Source organism: Somniosus microcephalus, chromosome 7 (genome assembly GCF_052327205.1).
Source record: "Somniosus microcephalus isolate GS21.2 chromosome 7, FLI_Smic_1.0, whole genome shotgun sequence".
Lineage (NCBI taxonomy): Eukaryota > Metazoa > Chordata > Chondrichthyes > Squaliformes > Somniosidae > Somniosus > Somniosus microcephalus.
The window spans coordinates 260,543,838-260,569,186 of NC_140993.1; the positions used below are offsets into that span (position 1 = coordinate 260,543,838).

At 45.0% G+C, this 25,349-nt stretch overlaps 1 protein-coding gene across 2 annotated transcripts in view; it reads left to right on the plus strand.

Moving 5' to 3' along the window:
- Positions 1-24,942, plus strand: part of anxa13l (annexin A13, like) — a 66,243-nt gene extending 41,301 nt beyond the window's left edge. The window contains exons 5-11 of one of the 2 annotated variants that reach the window (XR_015079098.1): positions 712-745; positions 3,915-3,994; positions 6,315-6,383; positions 6,469-6,570; positions 9,331-9,428; positions 12,886-12,998; positions 16,058-16,147. Coding sequence is in view for 1 of the 2 variants with exons in the window: in XM_085993661.1 (XP_085849787.1) it covers positions 712-745; positions 3,915-3,994; positions 6,315-6,383; positions 6,469-6,570; positions 9,331-9,406; positions 12,886-12,998; positions 16,058-16,177 (594 nt within the window). In the remaining variant the exon portion in view is untranslated. Of the gene's footprint in view, positions 1-711; positions 746-3,914; positions 3,995-6,314; positions 6,384-6,468; positions 6,571-9,330; positions 9,429-12,885; positions 12,999-16,057 lie in introns of both variants that reach the window. The other variant, XM_085993661.1, reaches the window with a different exon arrangement.
- Positions 24,943-25,349: the final 407 nt, after the last annotated feature.

Below are 25,349 nucleotides of genomic sequence, written 5' to 3' on the forward strand. Positions count from 1 at the left end.
AGAAGGCTGTGGAGGCCAAGTCACTGAATATATTTAAGAAGGAGATAGATAGATTTCTAGACACAAAAGGCATCAAGGGGTATGGGGAGAGAGCGGGAATATGGTATTGAGATAGAGGATCAGCCATGATCATATTGAATGGCGGAGCAGGCTCGAGGGGCCAAATGGCCTACTCCTGCTCCTAATTCTTATGTCGTTATGTTAACGTTTCAGGTCGATGACCTTTCACCTTTTGTTTTTTTACTTGTCTCATTATCGCCCTCTTTTGCCTGCCACCACCGTCCCTTTTGTCATTTAATCACTCCTGCCCTCCACCCTATCACAGACCTTCCCTTTTGTTTTTTCCCTGCAGCCGCCCACCCCGCCACCACCTTTTCCCTGTCTCTGTATTTGCTTGAAAGCTCATCATCTCTAACTTCTTCCCAGTTCTCATGAAAGGACGTCAACCTGAAATGTTAACTGTTTCTCTCTCCACGGAAGCGGGCAGATGGAGTTCAGGTACAGATCAGCCATGATCTCGTTGAATGGCGGAACAGGCTCGAGGGGCTGAATGGCCTCCCCCCTGTTCCTATGTTCCTAGGTGCTGCCTGACCTGCTGAGTGTTTCCAGCATTTCCTGTCTTTATTTCATCAATCATGTGCTCTGTATTTGACTAAACAAAGCCTCTTATCAGCTGATGTAGACATTTAATCAATATAATTTGTTTTTCAGCAAATTAAGGCCATAAAAGGAGCATACAAGCAAAGTAAGTGCTACTGTTCTTTTTAAAAAAAAGTAATCAACTTATATTTAAGAAATTAGAATGAATTATTTGTCATTTTGTTACAATTTTATCAAGGCAAAAATTTCAAATTTTGTTCACTTTTCTCTTGCAGTTTACAGGGGAAGGAACCAATGGTCTTTTTATTATGGGGGTGTATTTAATGGCTTCTAATTATTCCATCTCCCCTGCCTCCCCCCGCACACACTTGTAGCTGTATCAGAGGTGATTGGCAGATTTTGTCTAGATTCTCGCCATTTCCAGTGCTAAGGCCGTCTGTGTCTTTCAGATTGAAGAGAGATTGGGTCGATTGGGCTTATATTCGCTAGAGTTTAGATGAATGAGAGAGGATCTCATTGAAACTTATAAAATTCTAACAGGACTAGACAGACTAGATGCAGGAAGGATGTTCCCGATGGCCGAGGAGTCCAGAACCAGGGGTCACAGTCTAAAGATAAGGGGTAGGCCATTTAGGACTGAGATGAGGAGGAATTTCTTCACCCAGAGAGTGGTGAACCTGTGGAATTCTCTACCACAGAAGACAGTTGAGGCCAATTCATTAAATATATTCAAGAAGGAGTTAGATATATGATGCGCCATCAATTACTCAAAAGACTGAGGTTGAGCGAGTAACAATCAGGCTTTTATTAACTAAAGAATGAAGGTCTTGTCTCGAGTGGTCGACCCGTCCAGAATACTAAGGGACTGGGAGGTAGTCACTTATATACCTGGAATAGTGGGAGGAGTCAGCCGAGGCATGTCCAGACCTGTACCTAGTGGAATACACATACAGACACAGACAGGTTATAACAGTGGTTTACCACAATATATTTCTTAAGGCTAAAGGGATTAAGGGATATGGTGAGAAAGCAGGGACAGGGTACTGGATTTGGATGATCAGCCATGATCGCATTGAATGGCGGAGCAGGCTCGAGGGGCCGAATGGCCTACTCCTATCTTCTATGTTTCTATGTTTCTATTGCAGTTATACTGCACAAGGGGAAGGCGGTTCAAATGGCTCTACGGTTCATGTCATTAATGGGGAGAGACAATTTATTCTGGTACTCCCACTGTATGCCCCGACCCCAAAGTTTCTGCCATGTCCCTACTTTTGGAATTCCCACTATGCCCCAGACTCTAAGGGGGGTGAAACCGATCTTGGGCAAAAGCACAAAATGGGTATTTTACACCGCAGACCAATGTTCTTTTCCCCTGATCTTCAACAAGAGCAATTCCGCCCCCTAAAATTTCCGCCGTGTCCCTGATTTTGAGGTTGGGAGCAGCGTCAGATGATGACAGGAAGATAGAAACAGGAGTAGGCCATTTAGCCCCCCGAGCCTGTTCCATCATTCAATGAGATCATGGCTAATCTGTGACCATACCCGCCTTTGCCCCATATCACTTAATGCCTTTGGTTAACAAAAATCTATCAATCTCAGATTTAAAATTAACAATTGACCTCCACCATCAATCGCCGTTTGCGGAAGAGAGTTCCAAACTTCTACCACCCTTTGTGTGTGTGTAGAAATATTTCCTAATTTCACTGCTGAAAGGTCTGGCTCTAATTTTTAGACTATGCCCCCTAGTCCTAGACTCCCCAACCAGCGGAAATAGTTTCTCTCTATCTACCCTATCTGTTCCCCTTAATATCTTGAAAACTTTGATCAAATCACCCCTTAACCTTCTAAATTCCAGGGAATACAACACTAATTTGTGTAATCTCTCCTTGTAATTTAACCCATGGGAGTCCAGGTATCATTCTGGTAAACCTACGCTGCACTCCCTCCAAGGCCAATCTATCCTTCCTAAGGTGTGGTGCCCAGAACTGCTCCCAGTGCTCCAGGTGTGGCCTAACCAGGGCTTTGTACAGCTGCAGCATAACTTCTACCCCCTTGTATTCTAGTCCTCTAGATATAAAGGCCAGCATTCCATTAGCCTTTTTGATGATGATGGTCATGATCTTGAGCTCTTGCACCATTGTTCTGCTGCGCATCTAACCTCTGGGAACCTAGAGATACACTGCACCAAGAGATTTCCACTTCATGTGAAAGTCTCAATTGTCTGGGGTTTCACTTAACTATCTTCAGTATGCTACAGAATCGTGTAACTGTTCGCACCCCACTGTTATGCTGCCACGTTAGTGTTGCTGCGAAGCAGAAACCACTTTGCTGAAATGTTAAAGTTGATCTATTAATGTGTCCAAATATTCTCGGCATTGGGTGCAAGTGCTTGCAATTCTTCGACAGGCCTCCAGGTGGAGTGTGTTGGTTGAGGGATAAATACTGGCCAGGACACCTCTGTGAGGGGAGAACTCCCGTGCTCTTCTTCAAAATAGTGTCGTGGGATCTTTTACCTGAGAGAGCAGACAGGGCCTCGGTTTAACGTCTCATCCGAAAGACGGTCATTAAAACCTATCTCTTAGACCAAGCTTTTGGTCACCTCTTCTAATATCCCTTTATGTGACACAAAAGCAAAATACTGCGGATGCTGGAAATCTGAAATAAAAACAGAAAATGCTGGAAATACTCAGCAGGTCAGGCAGCATCTGCGGAGAGAGAGAAACAGAGTTAACGTTTCGGGTCGATGACCTTTCGTCAGAACTGGAAAAAGTTAGAAATTTAACTGGTTTTAAGCAAGTACAGTACAGAGGCAGGGAGAGGGGGGAGGGGAGGAAAGAACAAAAGGGAAGGTCTGTGATAGGGTGGAAGGCAGAAGTGATTAAATGACAAAAGGGATGATGTTGCAAGGCAAAAGGGGGTGGTAATGGGACAAGAAACAAAAGATGGGTCGAGAGGAGGTGTAAATGGGAATAGCAGAATCATCAGCAACAGCTGCTGTCCGAAAAAATGGGGGCCGAGGTTATGATCTGAAATTGTTGAACTCAATGTTGAATCCGGAAGGCTGTAAAGTACCTAATCGAAAGATGAGGTGCTGTTCCTCGAGCTTCCATTGAGCTTCATTAGAACCGTGTAGGAGGCCAAGGACAGAGTGGTCAGAGTGGGATTGTGGCGGAGAATTAAAATGACAGGCGACCATCCGGGTCACGTTTGCAGACTGAACAGAACTGTTCCGCAAAGTGATCGCCCAATCTGCGTTTTGTATCGCATTTAGCATCAATGCCCATGGTAAAGCTCTCCCCTTTGTTCTGGTGCAGTGTTTCCATGTGATCTGGTGACTGATGTACAAAGTGACACCAGCGGTACGCTAAGGAAATTGCTGGTCTCGTTGCTTGAGGTGAGTAATAAGAACACTTTCAACTCTTACTGGCTTGCCAAAAAAATATTAAAAATGCTTCAAGCCATGAACACTACTTGTTCCTTTCAGTGTGCCCGTTGGAAAAAACACTTGATAAATGAATCCCCAACTAACAGGATAGTGTATAAAATCAAACAACCATGCCTTTATTAAAATAATACTCCATTTTAATGATCATGTAGAACCTCGTTGTAAAAATGTATAGAATCATAGAATGATATAGCACAGAAGGAGGCCATTCGACCCATCATCCGGATCTTTGAAAGAATCACAGAATCACAGAATCCCCACAGTGCAGATAGAGGCCATTTCGGCCCATCGAGCCTGCACCGACACATATCCCACCCTATCCCCGTAACCCCACGTATTTAATCCCCTAACACTAAAGGTCAATTTATCATAGCCAAATCAACCTAACCCGCACATCTTTGGACTGTGGGAGGAAACTGGAGCACCCGGAGGAAACCCACGCAAACACAGGGAGAATGTGCAAACTCCACACAGACAGTTGCCCGAGGCCAGATTTGAACCCGGGTCCCTGGCGCTGTGAGGCAACAGTGCTAACCACTATGCCACCGTGCCCCCCTAAGAACGATCCAATTAGTCCCACTCCCCCTGCTCTTTCCCCGTAGCACAGCAAATGTTTTCCCTTCAAGTATTTATCCAATTCTCTTTTTGAAAGTTATTATTGAATCTGCTTCCAACGCCCTTTCAGGCAGCGCCTTCCAGAACATAACAACATGTTGTGTGAAATAAATTTCCTCATCTCCCCTCTGGTTCCTTTGCCAATAGTATAAAAAGAAAAAAGAAACCGCAGAGGCTGGAAACCTTGAATAAAAACAGAAAGTGTTGGAAATGCAAAAACAGGTTGCTCAGCATCTGAAAGGGAAAAGACAGGTTAAGGTTTCCGGTGTAAGATTGTCAATAGAACTGAGCACAGTTAGTACGGAGAGGCCTCTTTTATAGGGCTGAACAGGAGTCGTCAGGACATTTCCAAGAAAACGGTGCCAAGCGATGTAAACAGCACATAGGGACGAAGAGTTCAAATCTACTTAAAAGTTTCAAATGCTTGTTTTCAAATCCCTGCATGGCCTCGCCCCTCCCTATCTCTGTAATCTCCTCCAGCCCGATAACTCTGAGATCTCTGCGCTCCTCCAATTCTGGCCTCCTGAGCATCCCAGATTTTAATCGCTCCACCATTGGCAGCCGTGCCTTCAGCTGCCTAAGGCCCTAAGCTCTGGAATTCCCCCCCCCCCCTAAACCTCTCCGCTTCTCTACCCCCCACTCTCCTCCTTTAAGACACTCCTTAAAACCTACCCCTTTGACCAGGTCATCTGCCCTAAGATCTCCTTATGTGGCTCGGTTTGGCAACACTTCTGTGCAGCGCCTTGGGATGTTTTACTATGTTAAAGGCGCTGTATAGATACACGTTGTTGTTGTTTCACCAAAAGTATCAGACGGGACATGGGAGTGGGGGGTGGAACGGGGGGAGGGTTGGTGGGGGGGGCAGAGGGTGGAAGGGGGGGGTGGGGGATTGGAAATGCAGACATTTGTTAGATAGACATTAGAAAGAAAGAGGAGGGAAACAGACATGAGTCCAAAATGTGGAATGTGAATAATATTTGGAGAATCCAGCAGGAAAATAAGGGATACGGTTAAAACTTGAAGTTGTTGAAGTCAATGTTCAGACTAGAGGCCTTGTGATGACACAGGAAGAAGATGAGGTACTGCTCCCGAAACTTGGGTTGAGTTTGGTTGGACAGTGTGCCTCCCTATGATATTATCAGTAACACACCATATGGAAAAACACAAGTATAAGTTTAAATTCTATTACTCTGGGAATATGGTGTGTTGAGTTCCAACTTGATACACTGTCATGTTTAGTTACAAGCACAAACATCTCATCACAAAAAAAAAACAGTTTTAACCCACTTCCCGAAATAAATGAGTTGAATTTTAATCCCTCCCCGGTGTCCTGGCCAATATTTATCCCTTAACTAACATCACTGAAACAGATTATCTGGTCATTATCTCACTGTTGTTTGTGGGAGCTTGCTGTGCGCAAATTGGAAGCCGTGTTTCCTACATTACAACAGTGACCACACTTCAAAAAGTACTTCATCGGATGTGAAGCGCTTTTGGACGTCCTGGGGTGGTGAAAGGCGCTACATAAATGTAAATCCTTCTTCTTTCAACCCAACCCAACCCAACCACAGAGAAAAGTCACACTGTCCATTTAGAACGTAAACTAAATGTAGCAAAAAGCTGTCTAACATTGTTGGTAATTGTGTAAATACAGGCCGACCGAGATGAGGGGTTCGAAATCAGTGAAAACCTGGCTGAACGAGATGCTAAAGAACTGTATGAGGTAATTAAAACCATCCAAACAAGTTATGAATGATAAGCCGTTATTAGCAATCACTTCCTAATCAAAAACTGATTGATATTCACAGGCTGGAGAAAATCGCTGGGGTACAGATGAACTGGCATTTAATACCGTTTTAACCAAAAGAAACTGTATGCAGTTAAGGGCTACTTTCAAAGCCTATGAAATAGTAAGTCTGACTTGTGTCGTTGCATGACATTTTCCCTTTGCTTATTATTAAAATTGTGGGGTGAGTTTAGGACAAGGGGGCACAACCTTAAAATCAGAGCCAGGCCATTCAGGAGAGAAGTTAGGATACATTTCTTCACCCAAAGGGTGGCAGAAGTGTAGAACTCTCTCCCACATAAAGCAGTAGATGCCAGCTCAATTAATCATTTTTAAATCTGCAATCGATAGATTTTTGCGAGACATGGGTATGAAAGGATATGGAGCTGAGGCAGGCGGATGGAGTTAAGATGCAGATCAGCCGTGATCTCATTGAATGGCGGAACAGGCTCAAGGGGCTGATTGGCCTCCTCCTGTTCCTATGTTCCTATAATTGGCTTTACTTTCTTGTAACTGAGATGTGCTTCTCTTGCACAGGCATTTTGTACTCAACAGTTAGTCCAGTTGGAAAAGTCCATTGCTATCTTGATTTTTGAACTGCTGCACGCAAAAAAAAACAAAACCCAGAAATATTATCCATTGTTTGACTCCAATGACTGTTGCATAAATTTGCTACTTGGTGCTTATTGAGCCATACACACACCAGCGAGGTCCCAGGTCCTGATCCCCAATCTGTGCGGAGCTAGCTGATCTCAGCACTGGGAGCACTTCAATTGCCCTCTACGTTATGAAAGGGGAATAAATCTTGCACCGTTCCCTCTACAATATCATTACTCAGTGAGCCCTGCTGGAATATGTGCTTGTGGCCCATGGGTGAGGACCTGGGATTGGGCTAAGATGTGAGGGTCCCCCCTATGGTGAAGCAGCCAGCTCACTGCCTGGGCTCACGCTTGAAGAGTCGTCCCTTGGCCGAGGTACAGAAACCTAGAACCTTGAACTGTACCCCAGTGTTAGTCCGGACCTACAGGACCCTTGCATGGTTCCCCAGTCATTGATTTGTCCAGACAAGGGTTTCATTTTTCAGCAGCAGCATTTAGGCATGGATCCAAAAATAGAATAACCAGCACATTTTAACCAGCAGTGGTACAGGTTGTCCATACTTGGGGATTGATACTTGAACAGGAAAAGTTTGCAGGGCTATGGGGAAAAAGGAAGGGAGTGGGACTAATTGGATAGCGTGTCATCCATGGCTCAGTTGGTAGCACTCTTAATTCTGAGATAGAAGGTCATGCGTTCAAATCCCACTCCAGAGACTTAAGATATACAGAGGAGCTTCATCACGAGATATTTCCAGGTTTTCCCCTCTTTACATTGCTATCATAAAATGGATTGGTGCAATACATCAACACTAGGTATTTGCGCATGTGGTAACATATGTAACTTCTCCTCCCTGTGTGATCTCACAGTAGAATCTTACAGCACAGAAGGAGGCCATAAGAACATAATAAGAAAGAGGAGCAGGAATAGGCCACTTGGCCCCTCGAGCCTGCTCCGCCATTCAATAAGATCATGGCTGATCTTGGGCTCAAAGCCACTTCCCCGCCCGCTCCCCATAACCCTTCACTCCCTTATCTTGCAAAAATCTGTCTATCTCCACCTTAAATGTATTTAATGACCCAGCCTCCACAGCTCTCTGGGGCAGAGAATTCCACAGATTTACGACCCTCTGAGAGAAGAAATTCCTCCTCATCTCAGTTCTAAATGGGCGACCCTTTATTCTGAGACTGTGCCCCCGAGTTCTAGATTTCTCCACGAGGGGAAACATCCTCTCTGCATCTACCTTGTCGAGCCCCCTCAGTATCTTATATATTTCGATAAGATCACCTTTCATTCTTCTAAATTCCAATGAGTATAGGCCCAACCTGCTCAACCTTTCTTCATGAGTCAAGCCCCTCATCTCCGGAACTAACCTCGTGAATTCAGCCCATCATGACTGTACTAGCACTTTGGAAGAAAAAGGAAAGAAAGACTTGCATTTCTGCAGCACCTTTCATGACCTCGGGACGTCCCAAAATGCTTCACAGCCAATTAACTACATTTTGAAGTGTTGTCACTGTTGCAATGTAAGAAACGCGGCAGACAATTTGCGCACAGCAAGCTCCCACAAACAGCAATGTGATAATGACCAGATCATCTGTTTTAGTGATGTTGGTTGAGGGATAAATATTGGCCCCAGGACACCGGGGAGAACTCCCCTGCTCTTCTTCGAAATAGTGGCATGGGATCTTTTACGTCCACCTGAGATGGCTGACGGGTCCTCGGTTTAACGTCTCATCCGAATGGCGGCACCTCCGACAGTGCAGCACTCCCTCAGTACAGGAAACTTTTTATCCGGCACGGACGGGACCGACGTGGTGCCGGTTCATCAAAAATTCCGGTTAACCGAACGCTATAGTAAAAGATACGGAGAGCTGAGAGCTCCGTATAAAGCAACAAACCCTGTTGCTTAGCAACAGCTTCAGAACAATGGCCACAAGTTGCAAGCGTCTCTGTAGCTTAGCAACAGCTGCAGCCACACCCTTGCACAGCAACACATGGAGGAAAGCAAGTAATAAAAGTTACCTGAACCTACTCCTGAATTTTGCCGGTTAACCGAGATGTCTGGTTATTTAGGTGCTGGTAAATCGAAAGTTTCCTGTACTGCATTGGGAGTGTCGGCCTAGATTTTGTGCTCAAGTCCCTGGAGTGGGGCTTGAACCCACTACCTTCTACCTCAGAGGCGAGTGCGCTACCAACTGAGCCACAGCTGACACCCTAGTAATAGCTACTCACGGATTATTTGGAATAATAGGGACTGTAACTATACTTTCTCTTATTTACACAGCTCCATGGCACAGCCATTGAGGAAGTGGTCAAACGAGAAGCCTCGGGCGATGTGAAGAAGGCCTATCTGACAATCGGTAAAGTATTGAGTATTCGTTGGTAAATAATTTGGACATTTTCAATTCAAACGTGATGTGTGAAATTAGTTTTATTTTATTTTCACCTTAAAAAAGTTAAAAAATTATGGGGTGCATTGTCCACATTGGGCATCACAGCCTCAGATATCAGTGCCCAGTAATGCAGGGCATCAACACCTAATGCACAGTAGCGCTGCAGGTGGGCTATTCAGCCCCTCGCGTCTGTTCCGCCATTCAATTAGATCGCGGTTGATCTCTATCTTAACTCCATCTACCTGCCTTGGCTCCCTAACCCTTAACACCCTTTGCCTAACAAAAATCTATCAAGCTCATTATTATTGCTTGGTTCTGTTATGCTGATCATTGTCGTTTGAGCACCTAAGAAAATGGCCAAATTACGGCAACACCAGGTAAGTTTAAGGGTCATCTGATACGGTCATGACTCTCCTCAGGATTTCAGAATTATTTATTCTTTTTACTGTTTCAATAGCAGACAAATGGTTAGAGAATGTAGTCTGAAGTACCAGAATTATTTAGACCTCACTAGTCAATCCTTCACGACGTTGCACTTGGGAAGCCAAGACCAAGTGCAATCTACAGATGCAATTCGGTCGCCATTTTTAAGGCAATCGTGCCAACACTGGATGGAGGGTGAGCTGACACAGGAAGCGGAGGTAGCTGCTCCACACTTACTGGCAATTGCGGGACAAGTTTACAGAGGTGCTTTCCATTACAAATGGTGACAAAAGGATGCTATAATAAAAAGATACAGAGGCGCTGGAGAAGGTGCAAAAAAGATTTACAAGCATGATACTAGGACTGAGAGGCGACAACTACAGGTACACTATCCCTTATCCGAAAGCCTTGGGACCAGCTGAGTTTCGGTTTTCGGAATTTTTCGGATTTCAGAAGGTATTATTATAAGACTGGGAAATTTGTATTTAATATAAATTTTAAAAGTTCAGGCTACCTCTTACGACTGTTCCGTGTCTCATTCCCCTTCCTGCTTCTCTGGAAAGCCGGATATCGGCTGACTCCTACTAAGCTGGCCCGCAAATCAGGTCGGGGGTCGGTCGGGGGGGGGGGGTCGGGTCGGCGGGGGTCGGGTTCGGCGGGGGTCAGGGGTCGGGTCGGGGGGGGAGAAAAGAATATCGGACGGGCCGCGGTTCGGGTCGGGTTGGGTCGGGTGGGGGGGAGAAAAGAATATCGGACGGGTCGGGTCGGGTGGGGGGGGAGAAAAGAATATCGGACGGGCCGCGGTTCGGTTCGGTTCGGGTCGGGTCGGGAGGAGAAAAGAATATCGGACGGGCCGCTGTATTGTTGGGTTCACTCTCCCGGTACCTCCTTCACACTGCCTGGCTCGGCCTGCAATCTCCTACCCAGGAGGGAACTCTGTGACCCTCTGCCCTGCTCAGCGTAAGTCGTGCGCCATTCTGGTCATGTCGTGTGCACGACTTACGCTGAACGAAAAAACTTTCGGTTTTTAGAGGTTTTCGGTTTTCGGAAGTTCGGATAAAGGATAGTCTACCTGTATCAGGAAAGACTGCACAGGCTGGGACGCTTTTCTCTAGAAACAAGAAGGCTGAAGGGTGAACTGACAGACGTCTTTTAAAATTATGATGGGGTTCGAATAGGGTAGACGTAGAGAAGATGTTTCCACTTGTGGGGGAGACCAGAACTAGGGGCCAGAAATATAAGACAGTCACTAATAAATCCAATAAGGAACTCACGAGAAGCTTCTTTACCCAGAGAGTGGTGAGAATGTGGAACTCGCTACCACAGGGAGTGGTTGAGGCGAATAGTATAGATGCATTTAAGGGGAAGCTAGATAAGCACATGAGGGAGAAAGGAATAGAAGGATATGCTGATAGGGTGAGATGAAGAGAGGTGGGAGGAGGCTCGTGTGGAGCATAAACACCGGCATGGACCAGTTGGGCCGAATGGACTGTTTCTGTGCTGTACATTTTATGTGATTCTGTGTAAAATATCAGGGGGGTTGTAAAACCAGTGCTCCACCCGATCCTTTGAGTTTCCCACCTGTGAGTTTACTGGATCATTCACTGCTGGAACAATGATTAGGTGAAGATTCTGGGAAGTTGTTGGACTCTGTGGCTCTGTGGGTAGCACTCTCGCCTCTGAGTCAGAAAGCTGTGGGTTCAAGCTCCACTCCAGAGAGCTGCACTGTCGGATGTGTCGTCTTTCATGTGAGACGATAAACCGAGGCCCTGTCTGCCTGTCAGGTGGACATAAAAGATTCCACGGGACTATTTCAAAGAAGAGCAGGGGAGTTCTCCCCGGTGTCCTGGCCAATATTTATCTCTCAACCAACATCACATTGCTATTTGTGGGAGCTTGCTGTGCGCAAATTGGCTGTCGCATTTCCTACATTACAACAGGTGACTCCACTTCAAAAGTAATTCATTGGCTGTAAAGTGCTTTGGGACGTCCTGAGGTCGTGAAAGACGCTGTAGAAATGCAGTTCTTTCTTTTCTTTTCCTTCTCCAATTTCAGATCCTCACGAATATCAGTGGGAGGGTTAGGAGGGAATCAAGATACAGTACAGACAAAGGGGGTGATTTTGCCAATGGGGAGCTTTTGGAGGCGGGACTCCCACTTGTCGGGTTTCAGTCCCGCCTCCATCAACTTCTGGCCAACCCACGCTATTTTCCCTTGATTGACATTGTTAAGCCCGCCCAGTGGGCTTAGTAGGCCGATTAAGGGAAAGCTGGTTACAGAGAATGTCAGCATATGACGTTTCATTTTGACAGATGAATTGTCATCGTTTGACAGCTCTGTGAAGCTGTCAAACACTGGCATTCTCTGTAGTTTGATGAGTTCTTGAATTCAAGAGCTCATCAAACCTCTTTCTTTAGCAGAAATTAGATGGTTGTTGCATTGGAGAATGCAACGGCCATCTGGCATCTCTGCCGCGGAGGTGCGAGACTCTCCGCATACCCACCGATTGAAGCTTGCAGGAAGAAACAAAGGTAAGTAAATTTTTTCTATCACTTTCCACTAACCTCACATACTCACCACTCCACACTTGCACCCATCACTTACCTTCACAGCGCACTTTTTCACCCCTCCGACCCCCGCAGACCCACTGCTCGCCTCGGTGACCCTGGCGGGGTTCGCAGCCTTCGTGAAGCCCGCACTTGTGTGGGTAAAATGGGGATAATCCTCTTATCTGCCTGTTAACTACCTGTTAAGAGGCAGATAAGTGGCTGTAATCCCCGTCACACCTCCAAGGAGACGGGACCCGGTGCGAGTCGGCTACCCGCCTCCTGGGAAGATGGCACGGGGGCGGGTTGGGGGCGGGATGGGCACCCGCCCCCAGATTCTGCCATTTTCCCGGCAGTCCTGCCTCCAAACCCGCCTCCCCAGGGCTGGCAAGATCGCGCCCAATGTCATCAGAGAAGCTATTTTAAATATGAGCTGATGAATCCATAACTCAGTATTGTCCTATTTTCATCCACCAGTTCAATGTACCAAGGATTGCCAAGCATATTTTGTGGAGGTGTTACATGAGGCGATGAAAGGCGCAGGAACCAACGAGGACACGCTGATTCGCGTTATCGTATCCCGCTCAGAGGTAACATGGAAAAATAACTCGGCTTTTTCTCTGATTTCCCAGCAGCAATGTGAAATACGTATGAGAAATGGTTTCACTGATCTGTTTACAACAATCTAATCACTGTGTTAAAATGCGAATCGTTACCCAGTTAAATCAGAGTCAGCGGGAAAAAGACCGTCGGCAATCCATGTGCAGATGGTAAAAAAAATAATGAGTTAACCTCCGTTTCTTGAATATTAACGCTTTGACCCTGAGCTTCCGATCTCTTGCCATTTTAATTCTCCGTCTCTCTGCCACTCTGACCTCTCTGTCCTCGGTCTCCTGCACTGTTCCAATGAAGCTTAACAAAAGCTCGAGCACCTCATCTTTCGATTAGGCACTTCACAGCCTTCCGGACTCAACATCAAGTTCAACAATTTCAGATCGTAACCTCTGCCCCCATTTTTTCGGACAGCAGATGCTGGTAATGATTCTGTTGTTGCCATTTACACCTCCTCTAGACCCATATTTTGTTTCTTTACTTGTGCCATTACCGCCCCCTTTTGCCTCGCACCGTCATCCCTTTAGTCATTTAATCTCTCCTGCCTTCCACCCTATCACAGACCGTCCCTTTTGTTCTTTTCTCCTCCCCGCCCCCTTTCCCTGCCCCTGCACTTGCTTAAAACCTGTTACATCTCTAACATTTTCCAGTTCTGACGAAAGGTCATTGACCTGAAACGTTAACTCTGTTTCTCTCTTCACAGATGCTGCCTGACCTGCTGAGTATTTCCAGCATTTCCTGTTTATATTTCAGATAATGTTCCTGCTGTGCTGGCTGAATTTTTGATTAATCTATGACGTATATCTATATATATAAATACATGAGAAACAGAAACAAGCTCCAATTCCCTACTCGATAATTCTTGCAACATTTAACTCGCTTTGATAGTTTGCTTCTGGTTAGGTACATGGGGCAGCGGTGAGGGATGCTGTGGGATACAATGGGGGCAATTTTGCCAGCCCTGGGGAGGCAGGTATGGAGGCGGGAAAATAGCAGATTTTGGGGGCGGGTGCCCAACCGACTCCCAACCCACCTCCATGCCATCTTTCCAGGAGGCGGGTTGCCGTCCCACGCTGGGTCCTGTCTCCTTGGAGGCGGGAAGGGATTAAAGCCTATTAATTGCCTGATAACAGGTAGTTAACAGGCAGAAAATAGGATTATCCTCTTTTTTGCCCTCACAAGTGCGGGCTTCCCGATGGCTCCAAAACCCGCCAGCTCAGCGAGGCGAGTACTGGGTCTGCGGGGGTCGGTGGGGTGCAAAAGTGTGGTGTGAAGGTAAGTGATGGGTGCAAGAGTGTAGAGGTGAGTATCTGAGGTGAGTGCAAAGTGTTTTTAAAAGTGTACTTACCTTTGTTTCTTCCTACAGGCTTCAGTCTGTCTATGTGGAGAGTCTCGGACCTCCGTGTTGCAGATGAGAGATGACCGTTGCATTCTCAGATGCAACAACCATCTAATTTCTGTAAAAGAAAGAAGGTTGATGAGGTCTTAATTCAAGACCTCATCAAACTGCTGAGAATGTCACCGTTTGACAGCTTCACAGAGCTGTCAAACGATGACAATTCATCTGTCAAAAGTTTTTGACAGATGAAACGTCATACGTTGACATTCTCTACAAGCGGCTTTCCCTTGATTGGCCTGCTAAGCACGCTGGGCCAATCAGGGGAAAATAGCGTGGGTTGGCCACAAATCGATGGAGGCGGATGAAAACACGACAAGCAGCAGCCCCACCTCCAACGTGCCCCCATTCACAAAATCGCCCCCATGATTTCACTTGCTCGCTGATCGCTGGTGAAATATGGTCACTGCCATGATTGAGATACGGTTTATCTGCCATGGGAAACCCACCACATATTCTCTTTAAACCTACATGTTAGGTAAGTAATTGCAACTAAAAAAAAAAGACTTGTAAATATTAATGATTTTTACGTGTGGATGATGGAAGTATCAAGTTCTGGATATTCACGCAATCTTCCCAAACTATAGCCAGATCTTGCTGGAAAAATAACGGTGTGTTAACGACGCACGCCATTATTAATGCACAAATCGGCCAGCAAGCTCACAGGATTAAGAGATATGCCGTGAGTTGCAAATCTCCAGAACTTGTTGGTCGATTTACGCCGTTCCGCAGTTTGCTTCGCACAAACGGTATCTCACCCTTAGCCTCCCCGTTATTTTTAAGAACTTGCTTGAATTGCACATTAATTGCCCATTAAACTCGCCACAGAAAGTTAGGGCTGGTAATTAAGAGCGTAAGTACCTTTATAAAACGACATGATAATTGTTAATGCAATGCCAATCAACCTCTCTGGTCCAGAAAGGGAACAATTTAAACTGTTCAGTCTCATTCCTGCTGGTAGGAACATAGGGACAGGAGGAGACCATTCAGCCCCTCGAGCCTGTTTCGCCATTCAATGAGCTCATGGCTGATCTGCGATCTAACTCTATATACCCGCCTTTGGCCTATATCCCTTAGTACCTTTGGTTAACAAAAAGCTATCAATCTCCGATTTAAAATTAACAATTGATCTAGCAGGTAATAAATTCTTCTTAGAGATTTTTAAAATTTAAAATTTAAAATGTAATTTTTTTTTCTTACTTTTCCTTTCTGTCTCTTTTTTCTCTCTCTCAACCCAATCTTTCTTTCCCTCTCTGTACCTGATTTGACTCTAATTCACTCTATTCCCTTCTCCGTCATTCCTCTGTTTCTTTCTCAATCCTTAAATCTCATTGGTTAAGGAGATAGGCTGTTGGTCCCGTCGGTCACCGAGGTCCCAGGTGCCTCCGTTGCCCTCGCCGCCACGTTATCAGCTCGCATTCCCTGCAAGTCACAGCGTAAAGTATCTTTGAGCCGAAGGAATGAGGGCAAAGCCTAAGTAACAGCGAACACTGCGAGATGCCCCACTCCAGCAAGATCTGGCCTATTTTTTTCTCCTGTGACAAGAGGCGATACAGCTTCTATACAGACGACAGTTCATGATGCTGATGCCTTAGGATCGCTCGCTATAAAAAAGCTGAACTTAATTTCTTCTTCAAACAGGTTGATCTTCCATCCATTAAGGAGAGGTATCAGGGGATGTACAAGATGCCTCTGGCGGAGGCAGTCAAATCTGAGACTTCCGGCGATATCCAGAAAGTTCTGCTGGCCTTGATAAAATAGGCATTTGAACCTGGGACGTTTTTCTAATCAACGTGCTTCAGGATCCTATGTTCAGTGAGATGCAGTGTACAAACCCATGTTGGTTATAAGATTTGACTGGTACATCAGTACAATACCATCATAAATTATTGCTTTTAAAAAAAAATTGTACAATTATTTCTTTTTTTTTTTAAATGGACCATTTTGGATAAATACTTGAAGGGATAAAATTTGCATGGGCTATAGGGAAGGAGCAGAGAAGTGGGACTAGTTGGATAGCTCTACCAAAGAGCCGGCACAGGCACGATGGGCCAAATGGCCTCCTCCTGTGCTGTATTATTCTATGATTAGGACAAATGCACATGGATCCAAAATGCTTTCCATCTTATTAGTATTGGCTGTAATATTTTACATAGGATAAACAGCACAGAAACAGGCCTTTCGGCCCAACCAGTCCATGCCGGTGTTTATGCTCCACTCGAGCCTCCTCCCGTCTTTCCTCATCTAAATCTATCACCATAACCCTCTATTCCCGTCTCCCTCATATGCTTGTCTATCCTCCCCTTAAATGCATCGATACTATTCGCTTCAACCACTCCCTGTGGTAGCGAGTTCCACATTCTCACCACTCTTTGGGTAAAGAAGTTTCTTCTGAATTCCCTATTGGATTTCTTGGTGACTATCTTATATTGATGGCCTCTAGTTATGCTCTTCCCCACAAGTGGAAACATTCTCTCTGTATCCACTCTATCAAAACCTTTCATAATTTTAAAGACCCCTATTAGTCACCCCTCAGCATTCTTTTTTCAAGAGAAAAGAGACCCAGCCTGTTCATCCTTTCCTGATATGTATACCCTCGCATTTCTGGTATCATCCTTGTAAATCTTCTCTGCACCCTCTCCAGTGCTTCTATATCCTTTTTATAATATGGTGACCAGAACTGTACGCAGTACTCTAAGTGTGGTCTAACCAAGGTTCGATACAGGTTTAGTATAACTTCCCTACTTTTCAATTCTATACCTCTAGAAATAAACCCTAATGCTTGGTTTGCTTTTTTTTATGGCCTTTCTAACCTGCGTCGCAACTTTTAGTGATTTGTGTATTTGTACTCCTAGATCCCTTTGTTCATCTACCCCACCTAGACTCGCACCCTCCAAGTGATAAGTGACCTCCCTATTCTTCCTCCCAAAATGTAATACCTCACATTTGTCTGTGTTGAACTTCATTTGCCAATTATATGCCCATTCTGCAAGTTTATTAATGTCCTCCTGTAACTTGTTGCAGTCCTCCTCAGTATTGACTGTCCCCTCCAATTTGGATACTGTGTTTTTGATTCCTAAGTCTAAATCGTTAACATAAATTGTGAACTTCAGTGGTCCCAGCACTGATCCTTGTGGAACACCACTACCCACCTTCTGCCACTGTGAATAGCTACCCTTTACCCCTACTCTCTGCTTTCTGTCCTGAAGCCTGCCAGCAATCCATTCTGCTACTTGTCCCCTGACTCCGCATTCTCTGACCTTGTTCATCAGTCTATTATGGGGTACCTTATCGAAGGCCTTTTGAAAATCCAGATAAATTACATCTACTGCATTACCCTTGTCTACTCTCTCTGTTACCTCTTCAAAAAATTCAATAAGGTTGGTTAAGCAAGACTTTCCCTTTTGAAATCCATGCTGACTATTCATTATTATATCTTTTGGTTTCTAGATGTTCTATTTTCTCCTTTAGTTTTCAATATTTCAAATCCAATTGTGCATATTTTCCAAAGAAATATGTACAATATTATACATCAAGGGAAAGCATAATGTTCAATACAATATTGGTTTCATAGGGCTAATTTACTGGAAATTCTGGAATTTGGAGGTGTACTTGGTTAGAAAACTCATTTCACCTCTAGGAGGGATTCAAAACCATCCCAAAATGATCAGATGGAAGCTACTTTCTGCCGTCCTTAAGGGTCCTATACAAAATGAGTCCTGGGCATTCAGACTAGATATGCGCTCAACACAGGCTCACAGCTTCACTGTGCTCACGATTTTCTTGCACAACTTGGCTACCTTACATCAAGAGGAGGCAAGGATGGTTGGTGCGGGAAATAGAAATGTCGCACTGGTGCAGTAGGAAAAGGAAAAGAAAGACTTGCATTTCTATAGCGCCTTTCACGACCACCGGACGCCCCAAAGCGCTTCACAGCCAGTGAAGTGTTGCCACTGTAGGAAATGTGGCAGCTAATTTGTGCACAGCAAGCTCCCACAAACAGCAATATGATAATGACCAGATAATCTGTTTTAGTGATGTTGATTGAGGGATAAATATTGGCCCCCAGGACAGAACTCCCCTGCTCTTCTTCGAAATACTGCCGCGGGATCTTTTATGTCCACCTGACAGAGCCTCGGTTTAACGTCTCATCTGAAAGACGGCACCTCTGACAGTGTAGCACTCCCTCAGTATTGCACTGGGAGGGTCAGCCTAGGTTTTTGTGCACAGGTCTCTAGAGTGGGACCTGAACCCACGACCTATTATGACTCAGAGGTGAGGGTGCTACCCACTTTTTAAAAAAATATATTATACTTTATTGAACATTAAGAACATTTACAACATCGTGATCATTACATTGTATGATACAAATCAACTCCACCGCTCTGCACAGCCATTCCGCCACCACATTTTAACATCAAAACCTGAAGTTTAATTTGTCACCTGTAACATATATTAATCGATTATACTTCAAAAATTGGTTGTAAAATACTGTCCTTAAATTCCTTTCTGAATAAAACATCCACAGAGCCTTATAATGATCTTTCAGCTTATATTTAAAATACTCTTTTAGATTGATTCTCCTCCCCTTAAAAAACAGAGCATTCCTTCTTTGCACAATCACGAATCTAGCTAAACTGAACATTAAATTAATTGCCGCTCCGCTAGACTCTGGCAGACTCTCCTGCAATCCCCATCTCAAAATTGAGTCCCACGGGATTCCCATTCTCGCTCTTCGGTCCTCACCCAGCTAAAAAGCTTCACACAACTGTCAAACATAGTACTTAAAGTCATTTAACTGCGGACATAACACCAGTAAATGGGACAGAGTCTCATCCCGTGTCCCACACATTGGGCAAGTTGCCGCCTCCACTCGTCCAATCTTGCACAAGACCGTCATGGTAAAAATCTGGTTATGAGCCAATTTGAAATCCAGTTCAATCCATTCTGGGCATTTAAAATTCATCCACACTCCCTTCCAAATCCTGTTGAAGTCCAGCTGTGGGTATATACTCTGCCAAAACTCCTGACCAGCAGGTGTCTTGAATCTCCATTCTCTGAATACCTCATAGAAATCTCGAGTATTACAGTTGTCAAATTGGACCAACTCTCCCCCTTTCTCCAGTACAAAGCTAGGAAAAGCAGGACGCATTTTACTTCTTTTGGAGATTTCTGCATTTATTTCTTCCATCCAATCCTGTGGCATTGCCCTCACAATCTTCTCATACATGATTTCTATTGCTTTTCCTTCTACCTCCTGATCCTCCTCCCACACCATGTCCCTCACTATCGCTTCCGGCAACCAACCTGGAATTACCTCGTATAATACATCTTTCACAGATATAATCCCAGCTTTTATAAAAGCTTGATTAAATAAAACCTCTCCTTCAATGTTGACCCACCTGTTCAAAAATAAGGGCTGTTCTAAAAATTCCTCAGCCCCCTTGGGCATAAACTGCACACTCTTTAAAAATTGGGCCCAAGTCTCTACAACCCCCTTATAAAATCTAGGGAGAAGTTTAATCGATTTCAAAAACATATTATTGTATTCCATATACAATATCCCCTGCCCTCCTATCCCACTTTGTTTTAAAAAATGCTCAAAACAACTCTTCCAAAAACTTGTATTTGACTTCTGAAGATATCTCTTCGCCCATTTGATTCTAAAGGATTTCTTCTTCAAATCAATATCTGGAAAATTGAGTCCTCCCTGATTTCTCCGTCCAATGATAGTATTTTATGCCACCAAGGCTGGTTTCCCTTCCCATAAAACCTCACACAACCCTCTCGGATGGACTTTTCCGCCCACTCAGGAATATCCTCCACCGTCAATAAGTACCATAGCTTAGATAGCAGGAGAGCAGACACCACTGTCGCTCTTCCTTGCACTTTCAACCACCTTCTTTCCCATCTTCCCAAAATCTTTTTAATTTTCATAACCTCCGGTTCCCAATTTAATCGATCCACTTCATCCCTGTCTTTCTTGCACCCCATATGCACCCCCAGAACTTCCAAAACCTCCACCACCTTAAAGGGACATACCCCCAACCATTCCCCCCTACCCCTCCCTGCAACCAGGCATTGGAACTTACTATAATTCACTCTGGCTCCTGAAGCTCTGCAATATTCCTCCACTAACTCCATAGCTTTCCTCACTGACTCCCCATTTCTCAATGTTAAGGTTGTGTCATCTGCATATTGGTGTATCACCGACACCAGCCCAGAACTGGGTACCACAATCCCAACTACACCTTGTTTCTTTCGCATCATGTAACCTAATGGTTCTGCTACCAATGTGTACAGCAATGGGGACAGGGGACAACCCTGTCTCACTGATCTCTGTATCGGAAAATACTTGGATAAAAAACCATTACATTTAACGCAGCTAAATATGTTTGAATAAAAAATCCTTATCCACTGAATGAAATTTTCCTTGAAATCAAATGCTTCCAAAACCTTCAATAAAAACTCATGAGAGACCCTATCAATGGCTTTCTCTTGATCTATCTTTAATACATAAGCCTCCCTCCCACTCTCTTCCATGAGCTCTATCGCATCTTGGATTGAGACCACAGAGTCTGCGATGTCCCGGCCTATGACTCCATAGGACTGAGAGGGCCAAACTATCTCTGGTAACACCTCCTTCAAACGATTTGCCATAACCCTCGCCAAGATCTTATAATCCACATTTAATAAGTGATTGGCCTCCAATTCTTCAGATCCCGTCTATCCCCTTTATTTTTATATAAGCTAAGCTTATGATACCTCTCCTCATAAATGGGGCCAGGCTTCCCTCAATTTTAATTTCCTTAAAAACTTCTAAGAGCAATGGACTTAAAATCTCGAAAAATTCTTTATAAAATTCTGCACTTAGTCCATCGGACCCTGGGCTTTCCCCCCCCTTCATTCCACTTATTGCTACTTTTATTTCCGCTAATCCTACTTCTTTGTCACACATGCTTCTCTCATCCTCCTTTAAACCCTCTTCAATAAAAGCACTAACCTTCTCCATCGCCAAATTGGAAATGTCTTCTTTTGTATATAACTCTTGATAAAAGCTGCTAGCCGCCTCTAAAATCTCCCCACTTTCATGAATGATCTTCTCCCCAACCTTCAACTCCTCAATTAATGATAATCTCTGTCGCAGCTTCTCTTGCTCTAGAAAATATCTAGTGCATCTTTCGCCCTCCAATGCATCTCTAGCCTTTGCACGGAGAATGGCCCCCTTGCATTTTTCAGCTTCCAATAATTCCCACTCTTCCTTTAGCACCCGGAACTTAGTCTCAGCTCCGTTATCCCCTCCGTCAACTGCTTTACAGACACCCGTAAACCTTTTGTTTATATTCTCTTCTCGATGCCGGTTAGCTGCCGCCCTCTTTTTCCCATAACGTACCGAAAAAACTTTTACCTCATATTTAAAATTGTCCCACCAAACTCTTCTTTCTTTCAAGAACAAATGTTCCTTCCGAGCATTCTTTATTATATTTATAATCCCTTCTTTATAAGCAATTTCTTTCAGGTATTGATTGTTTAAAATCCACACCCCTGAACCGATCTTAACTCTGTTGTTCCTAATTCTAAGAACCAAAGCCGAGTGATCACTAAAAAATAATTTTTTATAATAAATCTCCATCACCTCCGAACTTAACCCTTCCCACATTAACACAAAATCTATTCGGCTCTGTTTTAAAACATCACCCACCCAACCTGTTCTGGAGAACTCCCTTTTTATGGGGTTCCGGTCCCTCCATAAGTCTCTCAAATTTAAATTTGCCATCATTTTTACAATCATCCCTCTGGAGTTATCATCCTTAAAGGTCATCTGGGCTGAAATGTCCATCCGAGATAAAAATACTTTAAAATCCCCCACTATACAAGGATTTTCCACCTCTGCCGCTTCAGTGAATAACCCCCGAAAAAACTCGCGACGCTTGCAATGGTCATTCGGTGCATAGATATTAAAGAGATCACAATTAAATCCCTCCATTTTTACCCTTAGCCGTAAAAATCTCCCCTCAGTGTCCTTGTCCACCAAGGCAACATTCTCTTTTATGGACGGACTCACCAAAACAACCACCCCTCTATGGTTATTGTTTGCACAACTTGCAAACACCTCTCCCTTCCAAACCTTCTGAACTCTTTCTAGAATATCCTCATCCCAAAAGGTTTCTTGCAGACACAACAAGTCCAAACCTTTAAAACCCTGCAACAACTGCTGCAATTTCTTCTCACCCCTCAGTCCGTTCACATTAATCAAGACCAATGTAATCATGGCTCCAAAGAAGGGAAGTATGCCCGATAATCTCCCCATCATTTAATCTCTGGCTCTTCCCTCCTCTCATGCTCCTTCTCAACTTTTCAGGCAGCTGTTGCTTTTTCTTGCAGCCTCCGGCTCTTTTTCACCTCCTGTTTGACCCCTCCCTGCTGTTTCAGCCTCTTCCTTGCATTAAGTTTGGGCCCAAGAGCTGCCCTTTCTCCCTCCTTCTGCCCCTCACTAACCTTTCCCTTTCCACATGATGCCACCCCATCCCCGACTTCCATGTCTCTGTCCCCCTCTAATTCCTCACACTCAAGCTCTTCTGCAACCCCCTGTGCCTGCTCCCCGTCAGATACATAATCCTGCTCCCCATCAGATACTTCATCTCCCATAGGGAGTCTTCCTGCTATCGCAGTTTCTCCCACTGTGCCGCTCCCTTCGACCACATCTCCACCTCTGACCCTTGCACCTTGTTCCCTCACTCCATGGGACAATGGCGCACCTAAATTGTTCCCTTCTGACGTCTCTATCTCACCGATCCCATCCTGCTGTCCCTTTAAGGCTCCTGCCTCTTGCACCCTCTCCCCATCCTGCCCCCTCCCGTTCACCAAGATATCCGACTCCCCGCCTCTCCCCGGAGCACCCACATCCACCACACACCCCGCTCCCGCCTCCTCTCCCCCCGCAGACACCAGACTCCCCAGGGGGAGCCGAACTGCACTAAGGCTCGAGTCTGCACTCGACCCTCGCTGCCCGCTGCTGTCTTTGTTCCCCTCCACAGCACTCGGCGTGTTTTCCACCATCTCCATCCCGTTCTCCACTCCACCATCCTCTGCCTCTTCCTGTGCTCCTTTTTCCTTCATTTTACTGGCTGTGTCCTCCGACTGCACCGCTCCTCCGGCCGTTCCACACTCACCTCCTGCTCCTTCTCCCATCTCCTCATCACTCATATCGCTCCCTTCTGCCACACACTCACAGCGGGTGGGGCCTTTACGTCACACCCCACAGCTCTCCGCCTTGCAGCTCCGAGCAATGTGTCCCGACTCACCACAATTGTAACAATACAGGTCTGGACAGTTTCTTACGAGATGGTCATGCCCAAGACAATAATAGCACACCTTTACTTGGTTATCATGCAGCACACGAAAGTACTGCACTCCTTCCAGTGTCTTGAACTTCATACTGTACGGCAATGACCTCACCCCCTCAGGGAACTGCACCTTTACATACCGGGTTCCATCTGCTACCCGTGTTCCCGGATAATACCTCCTCTTTATTGCAGAACAGATTTTTATGTCCCATGACTCCAACTTCTTGCTTAGCACTTCGTCCTCAATGTAAACTGGCAAGTTTAAAAATGAAACCACCACCTCCTCTGAATATAGCAGAGTCACCTCCAAGAATTTCTCACCAACTTTCAGACTGAGTAACAATCTTTCCACCTCCTCACGGCCACTGACCGTCACCTCGAATCCCACATTTGGCTTCGGTCGGCAGGCAAAGCAGCTTCCCTCGCCACAGTCCTCATGAACCGCCTGGATAATATCCCAAGCTCGAATCTTCTTATCTTCACACTGCACCACCACCGTGTTTTCTTTACCAAACCTCCTGAGGTCCCGGCCCAAATCTTTGGGCCTTTTTTTTTCCTTTCCCACCACAGTTTCTTCCCGAATTAAATTCCTCTCGGGAACATTGTCCTCTGAGGGGCCCGGCACTCCGGACCCCTCAGCAGCCATCTGGCTGTTTTTGTGGGCTAAAAAGGCCCTAAAACCTGAAAACAAAACCCCAAAACCCACCACCAACTTTTTACAAAACTCCCTCCAACTCCCAGCTGCAATCAGGCAACCAGCAACACCTGGCTCACTCCTAGCCCCTCCCACCTAGACAGTGCTACCCACTGAGCCACTGGGTGACATTCTTTTGAGGCTGAGGTTAAGGTTGATTATAGGAGCAGAGTGAAGTGAGCTTTTTTCGGCATTTGGCCTGTTCTATAGCTGGCCTGGGAGTGCTTGATGCTGACCATGGCAGTCCAAAGTGTAAAAAGTATTCCATTCTTTCACCTTAATATGAAAAGTTCAGCCCCCCAAAAAATCCGACAAATCTGGGGGATTTTTTAAAGATTTGTTTGATTCATGGGTTCCCTAAATATGACGGTTATGATCCGTTGTTAACGTTTGATTCTCTTATACATGTACAATATAGTTTTCATTTCAACACAATTAGTCGACACTTAAAATGAAATCCACGCTAATAAACTATATATTATGTCTATCGTGTCAAAAGTATGCTTATTCAAACTAAGTCAGAGACTCTGTTCAACATCTTTGCAAGTCAGCAATTTATTGATATATCGTACATATAATGTACTTTATGTTCCTGGATCAAACTGTGAAATTAACCCTTCACCTGTCACTGCAGTTTTGAGCTACATGCAACTATTGAGTGGACCCGGTGAGTTGTCCCACCGCAGCTTACTTCATCGGGAATAGTCGTTTGATTCTATTTCCTCGTCTCAGCGTGACAATCACTTCCTCAAATCTTATCCTGGTCCAGTAATGTCGTGATATAAACATAGGTTGGACTTGTTTAATCCAAGGAGCAATCCATGCAAGGGCGGTCTAAATATTTATTCAAACTTCCTTCATAGAAATAACACATGGACCACATGAAGCAAAA